Source organism: Lepidochelys kempii, chromosome 5 (genome assembly GCF_965140285.1).
Source record: "Lepidochelys kempii isolate rLepKem1 chromosome 5, rLepKem1.hap1, whole genome shotgun sequence".
Classification (NCBI taxonomy): domain Eukaryota; kingdom Metazoa; phylum Chordata; order Testudines; family Cheloniidae; genus Lepidochelys; species Lepidochelys kempii.
The window spans coordinates 69,522,186-69,539,038 of NC_136384.1; the positions used below are offsets into that span (position 1 = coordinate 69,522,186).

At 42.3% G+C, this 16,853-nt stretch overlaps 1 protein-coding gene across 15 annotated transcripts in view; it reads left to right on the forward strand.

Annotated features, from left to right (window-relative positions):
* The window catches only part of FER (FER tyrosine kinase), a 432,887-nt gene that overhangs the window by 319,500 nt on the left and 96,534 nt on the right, over positions 1-16,853 (forward strand). For 12 of the 15 annotated variants that reach the window (XM_073344641.2, XM_078852827.1, XM_078852828.1 and 9 more), the window contains one exon: positions 13,965-14,088. In XM_073344641.2, coding sequence (XP_073200742.1) covers positions 13,965-14,088 — 124 coding nt within the window. Of the gene's footprint in view, positions 1-2,740; positions 3,667-11,699; positions 11,849-13,964; positions 14,089-16,853 lie in introns of those variants that run through there. The other 3 variants (XM_078852830.1, XM_078852833.1, XM_078852831.1) reach the window with 3 other exon arrangements.

Consider the following 16,853-nt stretch of genomic DNA (forward strand, 5'->3'; position numbering starts at 1 on the left):
TACTTACCTGTCTTCTTTCCAAAGTCTCATATATCAGATGAGGAATGCAGGCTGCATGCCCTGGATGTCAGGAGGATGCTGACCTCCTACATAGATAGCACAAAGCTGTTCCGTAAGTTGATGCAGCTGTTCGTGGCGGTGGCAGACAGAATGAAATGTCAACCAATGTCTGCTCAAAGGTTTTTGTCCTGGATCACTGCCTGCATCCACTACTGCTATGAGCTGGCAAGAGTGCCTCTGCCAGCAATTGTGACGACACACTCTGCTAGGGCACAAGCATCATCAGTGGCCTTACTGGCACAGGTACCAATCTAAGAGATCTGTAGGGCTGCTAGCTGGTCATCTGTCCACATGGTCTCGTCTCATTATGCACTTACCAGCAAGCTCAAGACAACACTGGCTTTGGCAGAGCAATGCTGCAATCTGCACGACCATGAACTCTGAGCCCACCTAGAGTGGAATCGACATGAGCAAGCACTCAAAGAAGAAAAAACAGTTACATACCTTTTCATAACTGTTGTTCTTTGAGATGTGTTGCTCATGTCCATTGCATTACTCACCCTCCTGCCCTCTAATTGAGTTGCAGGAGGGCAAGAAGGAACTGAGAGGGTGTAGGGCCGGCAGCACCTGATATACTGACACAAGAGCATGGCACTCAAGGGGGCGCCACAGCTTACCCTAAGGATACTACTAAGGCAAAAATCTCTGATGACCGCGCACGTGGGTGCGCGCACACCTAAAATGGAATGGACATGAGCAACACATCTCGAAGAACAACAGTTACGAAAAGGTAGGTAACTACTTTTTTTAAATGTTGGGTTTAAATGGTGTTTGTACTTGTCCCAGCTATTGTGCTGGTTGAGTCACTTTCTTAATTCTAATCCAGTGAGAATGGTTGAGTTCTTCTTCGAGTGATGTCCCAGTGGGTGCTCCACTCCAGGTGCGAGTGCATCACTGTGCCTTTTCTCACTGAGTTTTAATAGCAGTGCCCATACAGGTTGCACATGTGCAGTGCCTGCCTCATGGCACGGTTGGCACTTCATCTAGCCTACCCATGCAACCTGGATCCCTCAGTTCCTTCTCAACTGTCCCCGGCCTGAGATGGAGCTCCCAGCAGTCCCATTAAAAGCATTCATTTTGCTGCTGTGAGATAGTTAAGATAGCTTAGCCCTGGTCTACAGTATGAGTTTAGGTCATATTTAGCAGTGTTAGATAGATTTAACCCTGCTTCCATCCACACGACAAAGCCATTTTTGTCAACGTAAAGGGCTCTTAAAAATCTTTTTCTGTACTCCTCCCCGACGAGGGGACTAGCGCTGAAATCGACATCGCCGGGTCGAATTTGGGGTTGTATGGATGCCATTCAACAGTATCGGCCTCCGGGAGCTATCCCAGAGTGGTCCATTGTGACAACTCTGGACAGCACTTTCAACTCCGATGCACTAGCCAGGTACACAGAAAAAGCACCAGGAACTTTTGAATTTCATTTCCTGTTTGGCCAGTTTGGTGAGGTCATCAGCAGAGGTGATCATACAGAGCTCATCAGCACAGGTGACCATGCAGTCCCAGAATCTCAGAAGAGCTCCAGCATGGACCAAACGGGAGGTACCGGATCTGATCGCTGTATGGGGAGATGAATCCATGCTATCAGAACTCCATTCCAAAAGACGAAATGCCAAAATATTTGAAAAAATCTCCAAGGGCATGAAGGACAGAGGCTATAACAGGGACCCACAGCAGTGCCGCATGAAACTTAAGGAGCTCAGGCAAGCCTACCAAAAATCCAAAGAGGCAAATGGCTGCTCCGGGTCAGACCCCCAGACATGCTGCTTCTATGATGAGCTGCATGCAATTCTAGGTGGTGTCCGTACCACTACCCCATCCCTGTACGTGGACTCCTGCAAGGGGGGAGTCTCACGCAACAGGGATGAGGGTTTTGGGGACGAGCAAGTTGAGGAGGAGGAGGAGGAGGATGAAACCATTCTCCCCAACAGCTAGGAACTGTTTATCACCCTGGAGCCAGTACCCTCCCAACCCTCCCAAGGCGGGCTCCTGGAACTTGAAGGCAGAGAAGGCACCTCTGGTGAGTCTACCTTTGTAAACATAATACATGGTTTAAAAGCAAGTGTGTTTAATGATTAATTTGCCTTGAAGACTTGGAATGCATTCATGGCCAGTACAGCTACTGGAAAAGTCTGTTAAGTGTCTGGGGATGGAGCAGAAATCCTCCAGGGACATTATTAAGGGGACATTTAGAGGTGGCCATTCCTGTTGGGCTGTTTGCCTGTGGCTGAAAAGAAATCATCCCTGCTTTTAACCATGCGGTGGGGTCGGGGGGGGGGGCGGGGCGGGTGTGTTCACGCTGAGCTGTTCGCATGTGGCTGGCAGGGATCTTCCCTGATACTAGTCACGCAGTGGGAGGAGGGGTGAAGCGATCATCCCAGAGAATTGTGGGGGGTTGAGTTGTGTGAAACCATTCCCACATGTTATAAAGTTTGAAGAACCCGAAAGACTGTGGCTTATCATGGCTTCCTGCAAGCCGAATTCTGTTGCCCGGCCCTGCGTGTGTGATCTCTCACACCAAACCGGCAGGCCCTCAATATAAGAGGCAAAATGCGCCCTTGTACTGAAAGCACATGTGCTATGTAATGTTAACAGCTTGGTTCACTGTGAAAGAGTCTACCCGTTGTTCTCTAAAATGTCTTTTTAAATACTACTCTCCCTTTTTTTCCTCCCGCAGCTGCAAATGTTTCAACATTCCCCATATCATCTCCGTCCTAGAGGCTAGCGCAGATAAGAAGGTGAAAAAATGCCTTTGCAATAAAATGTTCTCTGAGCTCATGCAGTCCTCCCACACTGAAAGACCTCAGCAGAATGCGTAAAGGCAAACAATGGCAGAGTCCAAAGCAGAAAATGAACACAAGGGCAGGAGGGACGAGCAAGATGTGAGGTTGCGGTAGCAAGAGGAGAGGTGGTGGCAGCATAATGAGAGGAGGCAGGATGCAATGCTGAGGCTACTGGGGGATCAAACTGATATGTTCCGGCATCTGGTGGAGCTGCAGGCAGCAGAAGTGCAGACCGCCGCTGCAGCCCCTGTGTAACCGCCCGCCGTCCTCCCCAAGTTCCATAGCCTCCTCACCCAGATGCCCAAGAATGCAGGGGGGGGGGAATCCGGACACCCAACCACTCCACCTCAGAGGACTGCCCAAGGAACAGAAGGCAGCAATAAATTTTGAAGTGCAGTGTGGCCTTGTCCTTCCCTCTTCCCCACATCCACCACCCCACCCGGTGCTTCCCTCCTCCCCCAACCCTCCTGGGCTACCTTGGCAGTTATCCCCTTATTTGTGTGATGAATTAATAAAGAATGCATGATTCTGAAACAACAATGACTTTATTGCCTCTGCAAGCGGTGATTAAATGGGGGAGGCCGATTGGCTTACAGAGAAGTAGAGTGAACCAAGGGGGCGGATTTTCAGCAAGGAGAAACAAGCAGAACTGTCACATCGTAGCCTGGCCAGTCATGAAACTGGTTTTCAAAGCTTCTCTGATGTGAGGCGCACCGTGCTGTGCTCTTCTAATCGCCCTGGTGTCTGGCTACGCATAATCAGCAGCCAGGCAATTTGCCTCAACCTCCCACTCCGCCATAAACGTCTCCCCCTTACCCTCACAGATATTGTGGAGCACACAGCAAGCAGCAATAAGAATGGGAATATTGGTTTCGCTGAGGTCTAACCGAGTCAGTAAACTGCCCCAGCGTGCTTTTAAACATCCAAAAGCACGTTCTACACCATTCTGCACTTGCTCAGCCTATAGTTGAACAGCTCCTTACTACTGTCTAGGGTGCCTGTGTATGGCTTCATGAGCCATGGCATTAAGGGGTTGAGCTTCAGGGCAGGGGAAAACAAGTCACAAAGTTCCATGAAAGTGCCTTTACGCATGTGAAAGTTTTGCAGCCACTGGGAATCATTTGAGACCCGCAACACTGTGCAGTCCCACCAGTCTGTGCTTCTTTCCCGGGCCCAGAATTGTCATTCCATGGCATGAGCCTGCCCCATTGCCACCAGGATGTCCAAATTGCCAGGGTCCGTACTTTGAGAGAAGTCTGTGTCCATGTCCTCGTCACCGCACTGCCGTCGCCTCCTCACCTGCTTTTGCAGGTTCTGGTTCTGCACATACTGCAGGATAATGCGCAAAGTGTTTACAATGCTCATAACTGCCGTGGTTATCTGAGTGGGCTCCAATGCTTGTCAAGGTATGGAGTCTGCAGGAGAGCAGAGTTGCAGCAGAAGCGGTGGAGGACGATGATAAGCATCGCGCACATTTCCCGAGGAAGAACACATGTATCTGGGAGCCCGTGGCAGACACCATAGAGAAATTTGCTATTGAGACATTAGCAGCAGAGCAGAGTTGCAATGGAAGCGGTGGATGACGACGGTTAGCAGTACTACTGCACCATCTGCTGAAAGCAGTATGGCATCCGCACGGAAAAAAGGCACAAAATGATTGTCTGCCATTGCTTTCACGGAGGGAGGGGTGACTGACGACATGTACCCAAAACCACCGCAACAATGTTTTTGCCCCATTAGGCATTGGGAGCTTAACCCAGAATTCCAATGGGCGGCGGAGACTGTGGGAACTGTGGGATAGCTACCCACAGTGCACCGCTCCATAATGCGATGCTAGCCACAGTAGTGAGGATGCACTCTGGCAAGTTAATGTGCTTAGTGTGGACATACGGTACTGACTGTATAAAATTGATTTCTAAAAATCGACTTCTATAATATTGACCAAATTTTGTAGTGTAGACATACCCTTAGATACTAACAAACTTTTCCAAAATAATAAATAAATAAATACATTATTTCCTCTCTTTTAGTACACTCAGGATTAGATATAAACCTAAAAAGAATGCCTGGTTCACCAGGATTTAAACGATTCACAACGTACAGAGAAGCAGTGCTGGTGTCAGATGGACACAATTTTTCCATTGCCTAGGGGAAGCACACGTTCCTCAGAAATGTGCCCATTGTAACCAACTGAAAGCCAAGGCGCACAGAGATAGAGACCTGAGACTGAAACTTATTTTGATGGAAAAATCGTTAAAACCAACATCCAACCGAGGGCAGGAAACCTCTTCCTGGCACAGATCGCCAGTCTCTTCTCCACCAAGATGCCCAAAGTCCCAAAAATCTGTGAGGAAACATGTCCTCTTCGCCTCATAGAGAGCAGACTACCAGAAAATGGTCTCTGATCAAATGGCTTTCATCGGTGCTGATCACAATGCAGCTCAGTACTTACGACACTGCCAAGAACCTCCAGCACGGACAGCTGCTCCGCCAACTACGCCGCTGCCTAATATTGCTAGTGCAATGGCACTGACACAGACTGCACCAGCATTGGCTCTGTATGCTGCACCCTCGATACAATCGGCACCGCACTCTTCGGAACTGAAGTTCATGGCACCACACCGCTTTCTGCACCAGAAGGACCTGTTGGTCTCCTCAACTCCAGAGTCACCTCCTTTGGGCACCAATGGCTCACTGATGCCAGCGGTACCGAAGCAACCATTATCTCTGATAGCCCCCACTCTTAAGTGGTGAGGATGGCAAGGTTGAAGGGGTGTTCTCCCCTCACCATTTCTCTCCGATCAGAACACCTGTGGCAACTTGACCACTACGATCAAGGGCTACGTGTGCGCACGACATGCCACTATGTCATGGACCCCCAGGGGTGGGACCACCCATGGCCTTCCCTGGGCACTGGCCATATTGGGATCCATGGGGATCTTACAGAAGACACTAAGCAGACTCCCCAGCCCTTGTAGGTAAGACTCTAGATACCCATTTCCACCCTCGGAGACTGTAACTACTGAGACAGGAGAAGAACCCATGGCAGAACAGGAAGAGGGCATTGCTCTTGGTAACTCGCCAAACAACATTAATTCATTCTCCTCACTAGATAAGGCAGTAATGCCCCCACCCTAAACCACCACTGATAACTTCAACCACTTCCGGGACTTATTCAGAAGGGTGACTGATAAGCTCAAAATTCTTCTGAAAAAAGTATTAGAAACTCAACATGAATTACTGGACATCTTAGAGACATCTTCCTCACCCAAGATAGCATTGCCAATTAATAGGGTGGTAATGGAACCCGCTAAAACGGTATGGCAAACTCCAGCCACCATATCTCCTACCTGCAAAAGAGCAGACAAAAAATACTACTTTCCCTTTAAAGGGACCCCTCTCACAAACATCTGCTTCGACAAGAGGTAGATCACTTCCTCTGACTAGGGGCAGTGAAAGCAGTTCCCATCCAATGTAGGGGGAGGTGTTTCTGTTCCCACTATTTTTTAAAACAGAAGAAAAATGGGGGGTGGCAACCAATCTTGTATCTCAGACAACTGAACAAGTTCATGAGAAAACAAAGGTTCAAAATGGTCACATTAACAACAATAATACCAACACTGGAACGGGGGACTGGTTTTCAGCCCTCGACCTGCAGGACACTTATTTTCATATTACAATACATCCTGCCCACAGGTGGTTCCTGAGATTTACCTTAGACAAAGACCACTATGAATACAAGGTTCTACCTCTTGACCTATCAATGCACCTCGAATTTTTTCAAAAATTCTCGTGGTAGTAGTGGCGCACCTGAGAAAACAAGAGATAGTATTCTCTTACCTGGACAACTGTCTTCTGAAGTCACACACTCGATTAGACACCTTCCAGGCTACCCAACTGACAATAAACTTCTTTCAGAGTCTGGGTCTACAAATAACAAAAAACAGTCAACAGTAGAACCAGTTCAACAATTAGAATTCATCGGGGCCTACCTTGACTCAGTGATAGCAAAAGCATCACAACCACAAAACAGATTCGACACAATAAATGCTCTCATATCCACAGTAAGGAACAGCCCACAGATTGTAGCCCGCCCATGTCTCCAATTTCTGGGCCACATGGCAGCATGCACATTTGTGGTGAAACATGCACGTTTACATATGCGCTGCCTGCAGGGATGGCTAGGAACTGTCTACATACCAAACAAACATGGATTAAACAGACAATTAACGATGCCACCCAAAGTCAAGAAATCGGTAACATGGTGGACTCAACCACACAACGTGCTTGGGGATCCCATTCATACAGGATCCTCCATCACTGATTATCACAACGGATGCCTCCCTCTTAGGGTGGGGAGCACACATGCAACACCGCACACTTCAGGGGCTACAGTCCCAGTCAAGACAAGACTACACATAAATCTGCTAGAACTCTGTGCTGTCCGCAAAGCCTGCCTTCACTTCGTACCGTTCATAAGGAATCAGAACATAAGGGTAATGACCGACAACATTGCTTACATCTTCTACATAAACAGGCCAGGGGAGGCCCCGATCACACTCATGTGCACTGAGGCTATGAGACTCTGGAGCTGGTGCATCCAATACAATATTCACATCTCTGCCTCTCACCTATCTGATATCAGAACACCTTGGCAGATGAGCTCAGGCAATTTCCCTACGATCGTGAGTGGGGGATGAACGATGAGCACATATTCCAAAAATAGAGTCACCCGGAGATAGACCTATTCGCGACGGCCCAGAACAGCAAATGCCCAAGATTCTTCTTGAGAGCAGGTCTGGGAACACAATCAATGGGGGATGCATTTCTAATAGGACACATCTCTCCTGTATGCATTCCCACCCATGCCATTACTATTCAGAGTAATACAGAAAATAAGGACCGACAAAACAAGGGTCATCCTAATAGCCCTCACATGGCCAAGAAAAGTGTGGTATCCATCCATAACACATGTGCTCCAATCACTCTCCCACGTTGGATGGACCTGTTAACACAATGCGAGGCTCAGGTTCATCATCCGAAGATAGAGATGCTACATCTGAAAGCATGGCTCCTCTATGATTCTTTAATGATGAACGAGGTTGCTCAGAACAGGTCAAACAAGTGCTGCTCCACAGTAGAAAATATACTACATGTGAGACCGACCTACAAAAATGGAAGAGATTTACTGAATGTTGCACCACTAAGCAAATCGCTGTGGTATCGGCACCCCATGCCACTTCTATTAGATTACACTCTTGAATTAAAACATTCCGTCCTGTGTCTCAGTTCAACAAAAGTATGGCTAGTGGCTATTGATGGCTTTCACCAACAAATTAATGACACCACAATATTTGCTCACCCAATCACTAAAAGATTTCTCAAGGGCATTCAAACCGTCTTTCCAGAAGTAAGACTTCCCACACAGCCATGAGACCTAAACTTGGTCTTAATGGGTCTCACCTGAAAACTGTTCGAACCCCATTCGACCTGTTCCCTACTACACCTATCCATGAAGGTTGTATTTCTAAAAGGAGTCACATCAGCTTGACACGTGGGAGAAATCGGGGCTCTCATGGCAGACTCCCCATACACAATCTTTTTTAAAGATGAAGTTACATAAAGGACCCATCCTAAATTCCTCCCCAAGATACCCTCGTCCTTCCATATTATCAACCAATACATCTTCCAGCATTGTTTCCCAAACCACATGAGAACGCACTTGAAGCTACAGTGCACACCCTAGACGTTAGACGAGCATTAGCGTTCTATTTGGATAGAGCCAAACTATTTAGAGCGTCACCGAAACTATTCATATCCATCACAGAATGGTCCAAAGGTGCTGCCATATCTACACAGAGGCTCTCCAAATGGGATCTGGATGTATTCACCTATGCTAAAGGGCATACAATCTCCAGTAGGCATCAGAACGCACTCTACCAGATCAATATCATCGTCAGCAGTTCTAAACAATGTCCCCCTCATAGACATATGAAAAGCTGCCACCGTGGCGTCTGAACACACCTTTGCTAAACATTATGCAGTCACATAAGCCCGTTGTCAACTGTGCCCACATATCTATTCAGGGGACACCATCACAGGGCCTAATAACATCAGCCACACTATCAAAGGCTCGTTCACCTGCACATCCACCAATGTGATATATGCCATCATGTGCCAGCAATGTCCCTCTGCCTTGTACATTGTTCAAACTGGACAGTCTCTACGTAAAAGAATAAATGGACACAAATCAGATGTCAAGAATTATAACATTCAAAAACCAGTCAGAGAACACTTCAATCTCTCTGGTCACTCGATTTCTGATCTCAAAGTGACTATCCTTCAACAAAAAAACTTCGAAAACAGACTCCAATGAGAGACTGCTGAATTGGAATTAATTTGCAAATTGGATACAATTAACTTAGGCTTGAATAGAGACTGGGAATGGTTGAGTCATATTCCCCCCCACCCCTCCGTTCCTCAGACGTTCTTGTTAAACCCTGGATTTGTGCTGGAAATGGCCCACCTTGATTATCATACACATTGTAAGGAGAGTGATCACTTTAGATAAGCTATTACCAGCAGGAGAGTAGGGTGTGGGGGGGAGAGAAAACCTTTTGTAGTGATAAACACCCATTTTTTCTTGGTTTGTGTGTATAAAAACATCTTCAGTATGCATTCAATGAAGTGAGCTGTAGCTCACGAAAGCTTATTCTCAATAAATTGGTTAGTCTCTAAGGTACCACAAGTACTCCTTTTCTTTTTGCGAATACAGACTAACACGGCTGTTACTCTGAAACCTGACATAAGGCTTAGAGGCAGATACACGGCTGGGCCGAGATTTGTTATCTTCGCTCAAAACCTACCGACTCTGAAATCCCTCCCACTCTACAGTCACCTGGAGTGGAGCACCCACAGGGACATCATTTGAAGAAGAGAAGGTTACTCACCTTGTGCAGTACCTGGCGTTCTTTGAAATGTGTGTCCCTTTGAGTTCTCCATTATCCACCCTACTCCCCTCTACTTCGGAGTTCAAATGGTAGATTCTGCGGTAGAGAAGGAACTGAGGGGTACATGTTGCGCACATACTAGATGAAGCGCCAGCGGTGCGTCAAAGCAGGCACCACACATGCGTGACCCGGATGGGCACTGCTACTAAAATTCTCTGAGCAAAGGCACAAGGATGCCCCAACACCTGGAGTAGAGTACCCACAGGGGGGCACATCTCGAAGAACCTCACTTACTGCACAAAGTGAGTAACCTTCTCTTCAGCATACTGTGTTTCAGAGCACCTTGCTGGGGTTGAAAGACCGACTTTAGAAATTTGCTTTTACTTGGTGCCAGAGAAACTGTTCGTAAAGAGGTCTTGTTGATTGTGCAGAATACATTCAATTTTGGAATCTGATTTTTTTAAAATATCTCCAAGTTTCTTCCTTGTAAATACCTCCAAAAATTCTGGTTACTAATGCAATGATGACCTTGACAATGCTGATTAAAATATTTAATAGCTGTAAAGTAAACAGTATTTTGAGGTAGTTTCCTAAAAAAGACTCTAAGGAATCTAAAGTTGTGGCTTATTAATGGGGAAATTCTGCAGAACACTGTAGCTTATATTTTTAGACATGTCATCTGCCAGTGTGGAAAGAGAAGTGTTCTGGCCTTGATTTATAATTCCCAATTGTGTGTACAGTTTTGGCTAGCTTTTCTTTTTCTTCAGATGAATATCTTATTATTATTATTTACTTTTGACATCTAATTATCTTTAGTAGCTTGTTACAGGAGGTAGCAGAGTTTTGTTCCATATCAATTGTGGAGAACAATAACTCACTTGTATGGGTAATTTTTGTATTCGTTTTGATCTATACAGATCTTTTCATGCATTATTCGCCCCCTCCCCCCCTTTTTTTTTTGATCTTTCAACTCTTGTTCACATTTATATTTGAGCTTATTCATAATTAGAAACATATTTGACGTTCACTTATGTCTCTCCCACTGCTAATTTTGAATGTTCAGTTTTGAAATCTTTGTGATTTGTGCAGGTTCCCCCCCCCCTTCTGCCTTGGTCTTTTCATCCTTTCTGCTGCAGTGAAGTTTAGTCCCTGCTGTTTATTAGACCCAGCAGGATTGGGGGTTAAAATAGCAGATACTGCGTTGTCCACTTCATCTAGATAATCCTGTTGTTTCTTAACAAGGCTCTTAGGGCAATCATATACAAGGAGTTCCCCTTAAAAGCTAATCTGAGCTAGAAAATTTATTTTGAGCAATATAAAAGAAGACTCTGATTGTGGCACACTCCATATTTTATCCTGAGTTAATTTTTCATGGAAGGAATATGCCAATTGCTTTGTTGGAGTTCCCAGAAGAGATTTTGAATCCTTGTGATATGCAGTGCTAACTCAATTATTGAATTCTTGCTTTCTTGAGCTTCATCCTATTTTAGTAATACAAATAACACATATGATTATTGTTTCCTATTGAATAGTTTCCTCTTTAGACTCTTGTACTTTGGTCACCTTCTCCGACCTGCATAGACGTTTCTCTTCTGTGTCTGTTCTTTTGTCATTTTCTCCTATATATATTTAATTCTTGGCCTGCATGAGTCATTTGTTGGTGAATACTGGACATTTGTTGTTTGTTTTTAACAAAACTGTGAACTAAACTGCTTTGGTTGTTTTCTTGTTCCTTTTCAAGTAGTGGACATTTTTTCAAACACAGATAAGTGCACAACTACACCCACAATGATTTTGTTGATTATAATCCAATTTCTAATTTAGTTTTCTCAAAGGGGCTGGAGAAGAAAGTTGCACTGCCAAAATATAGTAGCATTTTATTATTACTTTTATCTTTGTACAGTATCCAAAAGTGTTCATGACGCTTTACAGAATAAAAGCCACAGTACCTACCAGAAGGGTTTGCAATCTAATTTTAGAGATGCCTCATTAGAGAGACAACCAAAAGGGGGGACAATAAGGGAAAGGGAGGATGAAGATTACAATAATGAGGTAATTATTAACATTGAAATGTCAGCTGTGGCCAGAGTCTGTAACTATCATCTTCTCACTGTATATTTTTCTCACATTTCACACTTACTGTACTACTTTTAAATCTCTGTGCAGCTAGCTTCTATAAGCAATTTCAGTTAGAGTTTCATCAGTTTGTTCGGAAAGGTCCACTGGAGTGGTTTATATCCTGTTTTTCTAAACATATTTAATTTAATTAATATGTTCTATTGAATCAATTTTTGGATAGTATTGAGATTCTCTAAGTGCTCCAATTTAGCTTGTTTAATATTTACATTTTGGCTGACTCAGTTTTTAGGTTTATCGTATCTTAGTGCAGTTAAGTGAAATATTTGGATCTTTTCAGAGACTGAACATTAGCTGATGGCTTTCACCTGTGAATTTATAAATGTCAACGAATTCCCCCCAGATTAAACACTGATCGAACTGAAATTCCCAAAATGATTGCTACATTTTATACCATCTATAATTTTGCATCTTGAGGGGTCCCCCATATGTGTGTGTTTCTTCAGACGCTTGAATTGTGGGGTAACCATGTTGGAACACAATAAAAACATCATTAAATATTATTTTCATCATTTTAGGACTGTTACTGGAGTGTGCCCGTTTCTCTCCAAAGTTTATTTGGCAACATTAATTCCTTTTTCAAGAACAGCAAAGCTCAAACTTGTGCCATGGTTTTCTGGACTTTTTTAAACTGACCAGATGTTTTCAGCTTATTGAGACTTCAGCAGTTAGGGCCTTCACTGGGACCACGTCAGTCCAGAACACTACTCTTGTCATAGAGACCATATGCAGGCTTCCTGTAGTGTCCTGGGCCTTTTTTTCCTGAGAACTGTTTAAATAATAAAAGATACATAAAGGATGATAAAATATTATTCACCTTCTCTTGTCACATTCGCCTGACACAAAAAAGTTAATCAGAAATCATATTAAAGGAAAACATATTTGTTTCCAAAATATTTGCGGTGCCCCGTGGATAATCAAAGGGGGTAAAGCAGCAGAGTTTTAGCTGTAGGTTAAGCTTCCTGGAAGCTTTCATTAAGGAACCAACTCAATAAGCCATCACCTCTAGAGTTTTTGTATCGAAAGGAGCACAAATTCTTGGTAAAGTGGGTAAAAAAGTGCAGGAGTTGACAATTAAGATGCTAATTCCTTTAACAAACACTCCAGCTTAATATTTGAGAGCCATAGAGCTAGAAGGAGAAAATGTCTGCTGTTAATAAAACCCTTCTCTAATAACCCCTCAGTTTATCTCTTATAATGTGAAATATAAATAGATATTTCCTTCTAAGAAAATCCCTGCTGAAACTTTTAACATATGGTAATGCCTCTTTTCAGTGCCAAGAAAGTATATGAAAACTGTCATGGGGCATTAGTTGAGAGAGGATCACCAGAATCAGTTCAGTACACAGTAAAATGGAATGAAGGCTAGAGAAATGGCTCTCTATATAATAACATGTAAATCTTTAGACTTGAAAAAGCTATACTATGACTTCTGGCACTGCCTGCTGCAATGAGGCATATTTTATACTTTAATTCAGGTTTCTAACCATCAGCGTGTAGCGGTGCATGGCTTCCCGTAATCTTTCTCCCTTGTTTACTTTTGCCCTAATCATCAATCGCAGAGACATTACTTAACTGTTATAAATCTGCAAATACAAACTCGTCATCTATTGCAATATTCAGTTTTAAATAGACCATTGCAGCTGAAAGATATGATTAAAGCGACTTTTTATCACAACCTATTATCCATAGATTCTTTACTCCATAAGTCATAGTTATGCAAATATATATTGAATATACATAGAGAAATATGATGTACAGTGTGGTAAAAATATGGACTTGATTAATTTTTTTCATTCTTTATACAGCTTTCACCTGGAAGCAATTAGAGCAATATTCAGGGCAGCTTAAGGAGGCTACATACTGGTGGGAATGTATTCTTTCCATTTTCTTTTTTATCTTAGCCTCATACAAATTGGTTGACAAGCATGGCTGATAGTATAATACTTTTTGTTCAGTCAAGCGTCACTAATAAGAGAGAAATGTGAGCATCATTGCTGTCATCTCATTGTCCATCTGTCTATTTCTCTAGGAGGCGATTTCCTCTCCTTTTTAAGAAAGAAGAAGGATGAGCTAAAAACCAAACAGTTAGTGAAATTTTCATTAGATGCTGCTGCTGGTATGGCGTATCTCGAATCTAAAAACTGTATACACAGGTAAGGAAGATATTTATTTTCCATACTACAGTTTTGGCCACTTTAATGGCTAGATAATAGAGTAAACGTGTAGTGCTTAATATAAACTGGATGGATCTTTAAACTGTAAAACGGGCTACATTTTTTTAAAAGATCTGATTCTGTGTCTATGATTTGAATTCAATTATTAGTAACTCTGGTTCCAAGCTATTCTGTTGTTCAACCATTAAGACAGGAAAGACAAGTTAAACATGCAATGAATGTCTCACTGAGAGAGAATCTGAGTCAAGAAGAACATGGCTGATATGGCAGGAAAAGATTATGGCACAATTAAAGAAACTAATTAACCAGCTAGAGTCATGTCTGAAGCTAAGAGAAACATGCATAGCCAGAAGAAACATGTTAATATGCTGACATTTCCCATTTTAGGGAAACTCATTGATATATAAAATCATGGAGATGGGCTAACAGCAGAAGTTGTATACAGCAGAAGTTCTGTGCATCAGAACAGTATTAATTGTTCACTCATGCCAACTTTCCAAACAGTCCCTAATATACTTTCTAGTAAAATATTTGCCATTTTTCCCAACTCAGTCCCACTGTGGAGCTTTCTGTATTTCAATGGAAATTAGAGAGTTTACCCCCATATTTGTGTTCCCAAATATCCCAATGTGTAGCTTTTTAGTATGGCATATATGAATCACTATGAGGGTGGAAGATGACAGGAACATCATGGAGAAAAGATTTTGTTTGCAATGTTGATATGGCTTAAACTACAGTTTAAAAAAAAAGTTTTCAACTAAGATTTGGGCTGCTTGACCTATTTTAATGGTCTAATTTCATACCTAGTACAACTCCACTGAAGTCAGATTTTTAGAGACCTGATTGATATTTCCCTTACTTACTTCAGGTATGAATTTGTCCCACTGTCAGATAGGTCAAGTTAAATGTTTATCTTATTCTGGATTACAGGAATGTTTTATAAATTCTAAAAAATGTAGTTAGAAAAAAATCCGCCATATACTTCACAAAATTCTGTAAGCGTTATTAATGTTGACATTATTAATGTAGATGTCCCCATATTTTGTGCTTTACTTTATATCCACTTGAGGAATTACTATTAGCTATCAAACTCTGTGCCCAAAATTGTACTAACATTATCAATGATGCACAGATGAATTAACAAAACACTAATGATAGCTTGTGCTACATAAGAAACAGAGAAACAAAAAAAAAGTCTAAATGTAAAGTATCCAACACTGAAAATCTTAGGGAGGTATTACAAACAATATGGGAAAACAACAGGATTCAAAACCCAGCATTCTAACGCATTAAAATGCATCCAAGTGTGGTATTTTCATTTCAGAAAATATAACCAAAATTTAAATCAAAGCAAAATCATAAAATTGAAGTGCTTTTAAATGTCCTTATAAATTTGTATCCCTTAATTTTGTTCCTGGGCCTACTCACTGTTAGCTGAAAAGTGCCTGCTCAGATCTTCAGGATTTCCAGAAAATAAAAAAGGGGAAAAATAAATAACTAAATGGTATTTTGTAGCTTTGTAAGCAACTTGTGTTCTCTAATGCTGGTTATTGAAAAAAGAGCAAAGCAATTTTTCATTACATAAAAACATGACAGCTGCAAAATGCAAACAAATAATTGCAGAAAGAAATGGTTTACTTTTGGAGATGTGCCCCGTCCTTTTCTTCAAACTCTGGTGAAAGATTTCCTGGATCATTCAGCTTAATTGGAACCATTGCTATTTGCTGTACATCCGGGGGTTGCCTTTTGTTATCTGTGAAAGGGAGACTGGGCTTTTTCAGATGCAATCATATACCATTGTATTTTGGGGGATACAATTTCATTTACAGTGAATTTTTTAAACCTGTATACTCATTCAATTGTTCTTATATTACCTGCTTAGTATTTCTTCTTACTTGGTGCCACTCTACATGTTATCTCCCAAATCAGACTAATTTTGTGGCCAGGTGGTCTTAGGGTTGATCTTCTAGTGGTTTTAATTAGATGATTTGCAGTAGCATTTGTTTAATTTTTGTAATTGTTCATTATCTTTTTCTTGAACCCGTATTTTTGGGAAGCTTTTTGAAAAGTATATATATGGATACAGACTGGCTCACAGTCTACATTGTATAGAGAGAGAGGGCGGTATGAGGGATATAAAGTTTTGATTGTCACGAGTTTGGGATGCATGTATTAATCAGCAGTGGCAAAGCTATGAGTTATGCAGGTCTTCTCAAACAAGGGTGATAAAAACTTTGTAATACATTGCATCATCTCACATTTTGTTAATGCCAGAGATTAGTGAAATTTTGTTCGCTTTGTACTATTTTTAGTTTCCCTTTGCTTTTGTCACATTAGTTACTATGGAAACAATGATTTATTAGTGTGGGTGGAGCTTTGCGGCATCCATATGTTTAAAATATGTTCAATTTAGACAGAAGTTAGAAATGGTTTGTGAAATACAGAAATCTGTGCTGGATCACACACAGTATGTGGTATCTGTGCACGGGGAGGGTGGATGTGTGAATTTCCTATTTCATAATTGGTCATTCTTTAACTTCAGAATTCCCACATTATTTGATTGACAAAAACAGAATGGTTTATTAAAAGGATATAGTGTCTATATTCTTTTCCTGTAAACACACGGTGAAGAAAATAACTACAGTTTTATAATTTAATCAAGCAATTAAATTAGCTATTCAACACTACTGGTATGAAATATGGAGGACAGTAAACTTTATATCAAAAAGCTATATATTTCAGCT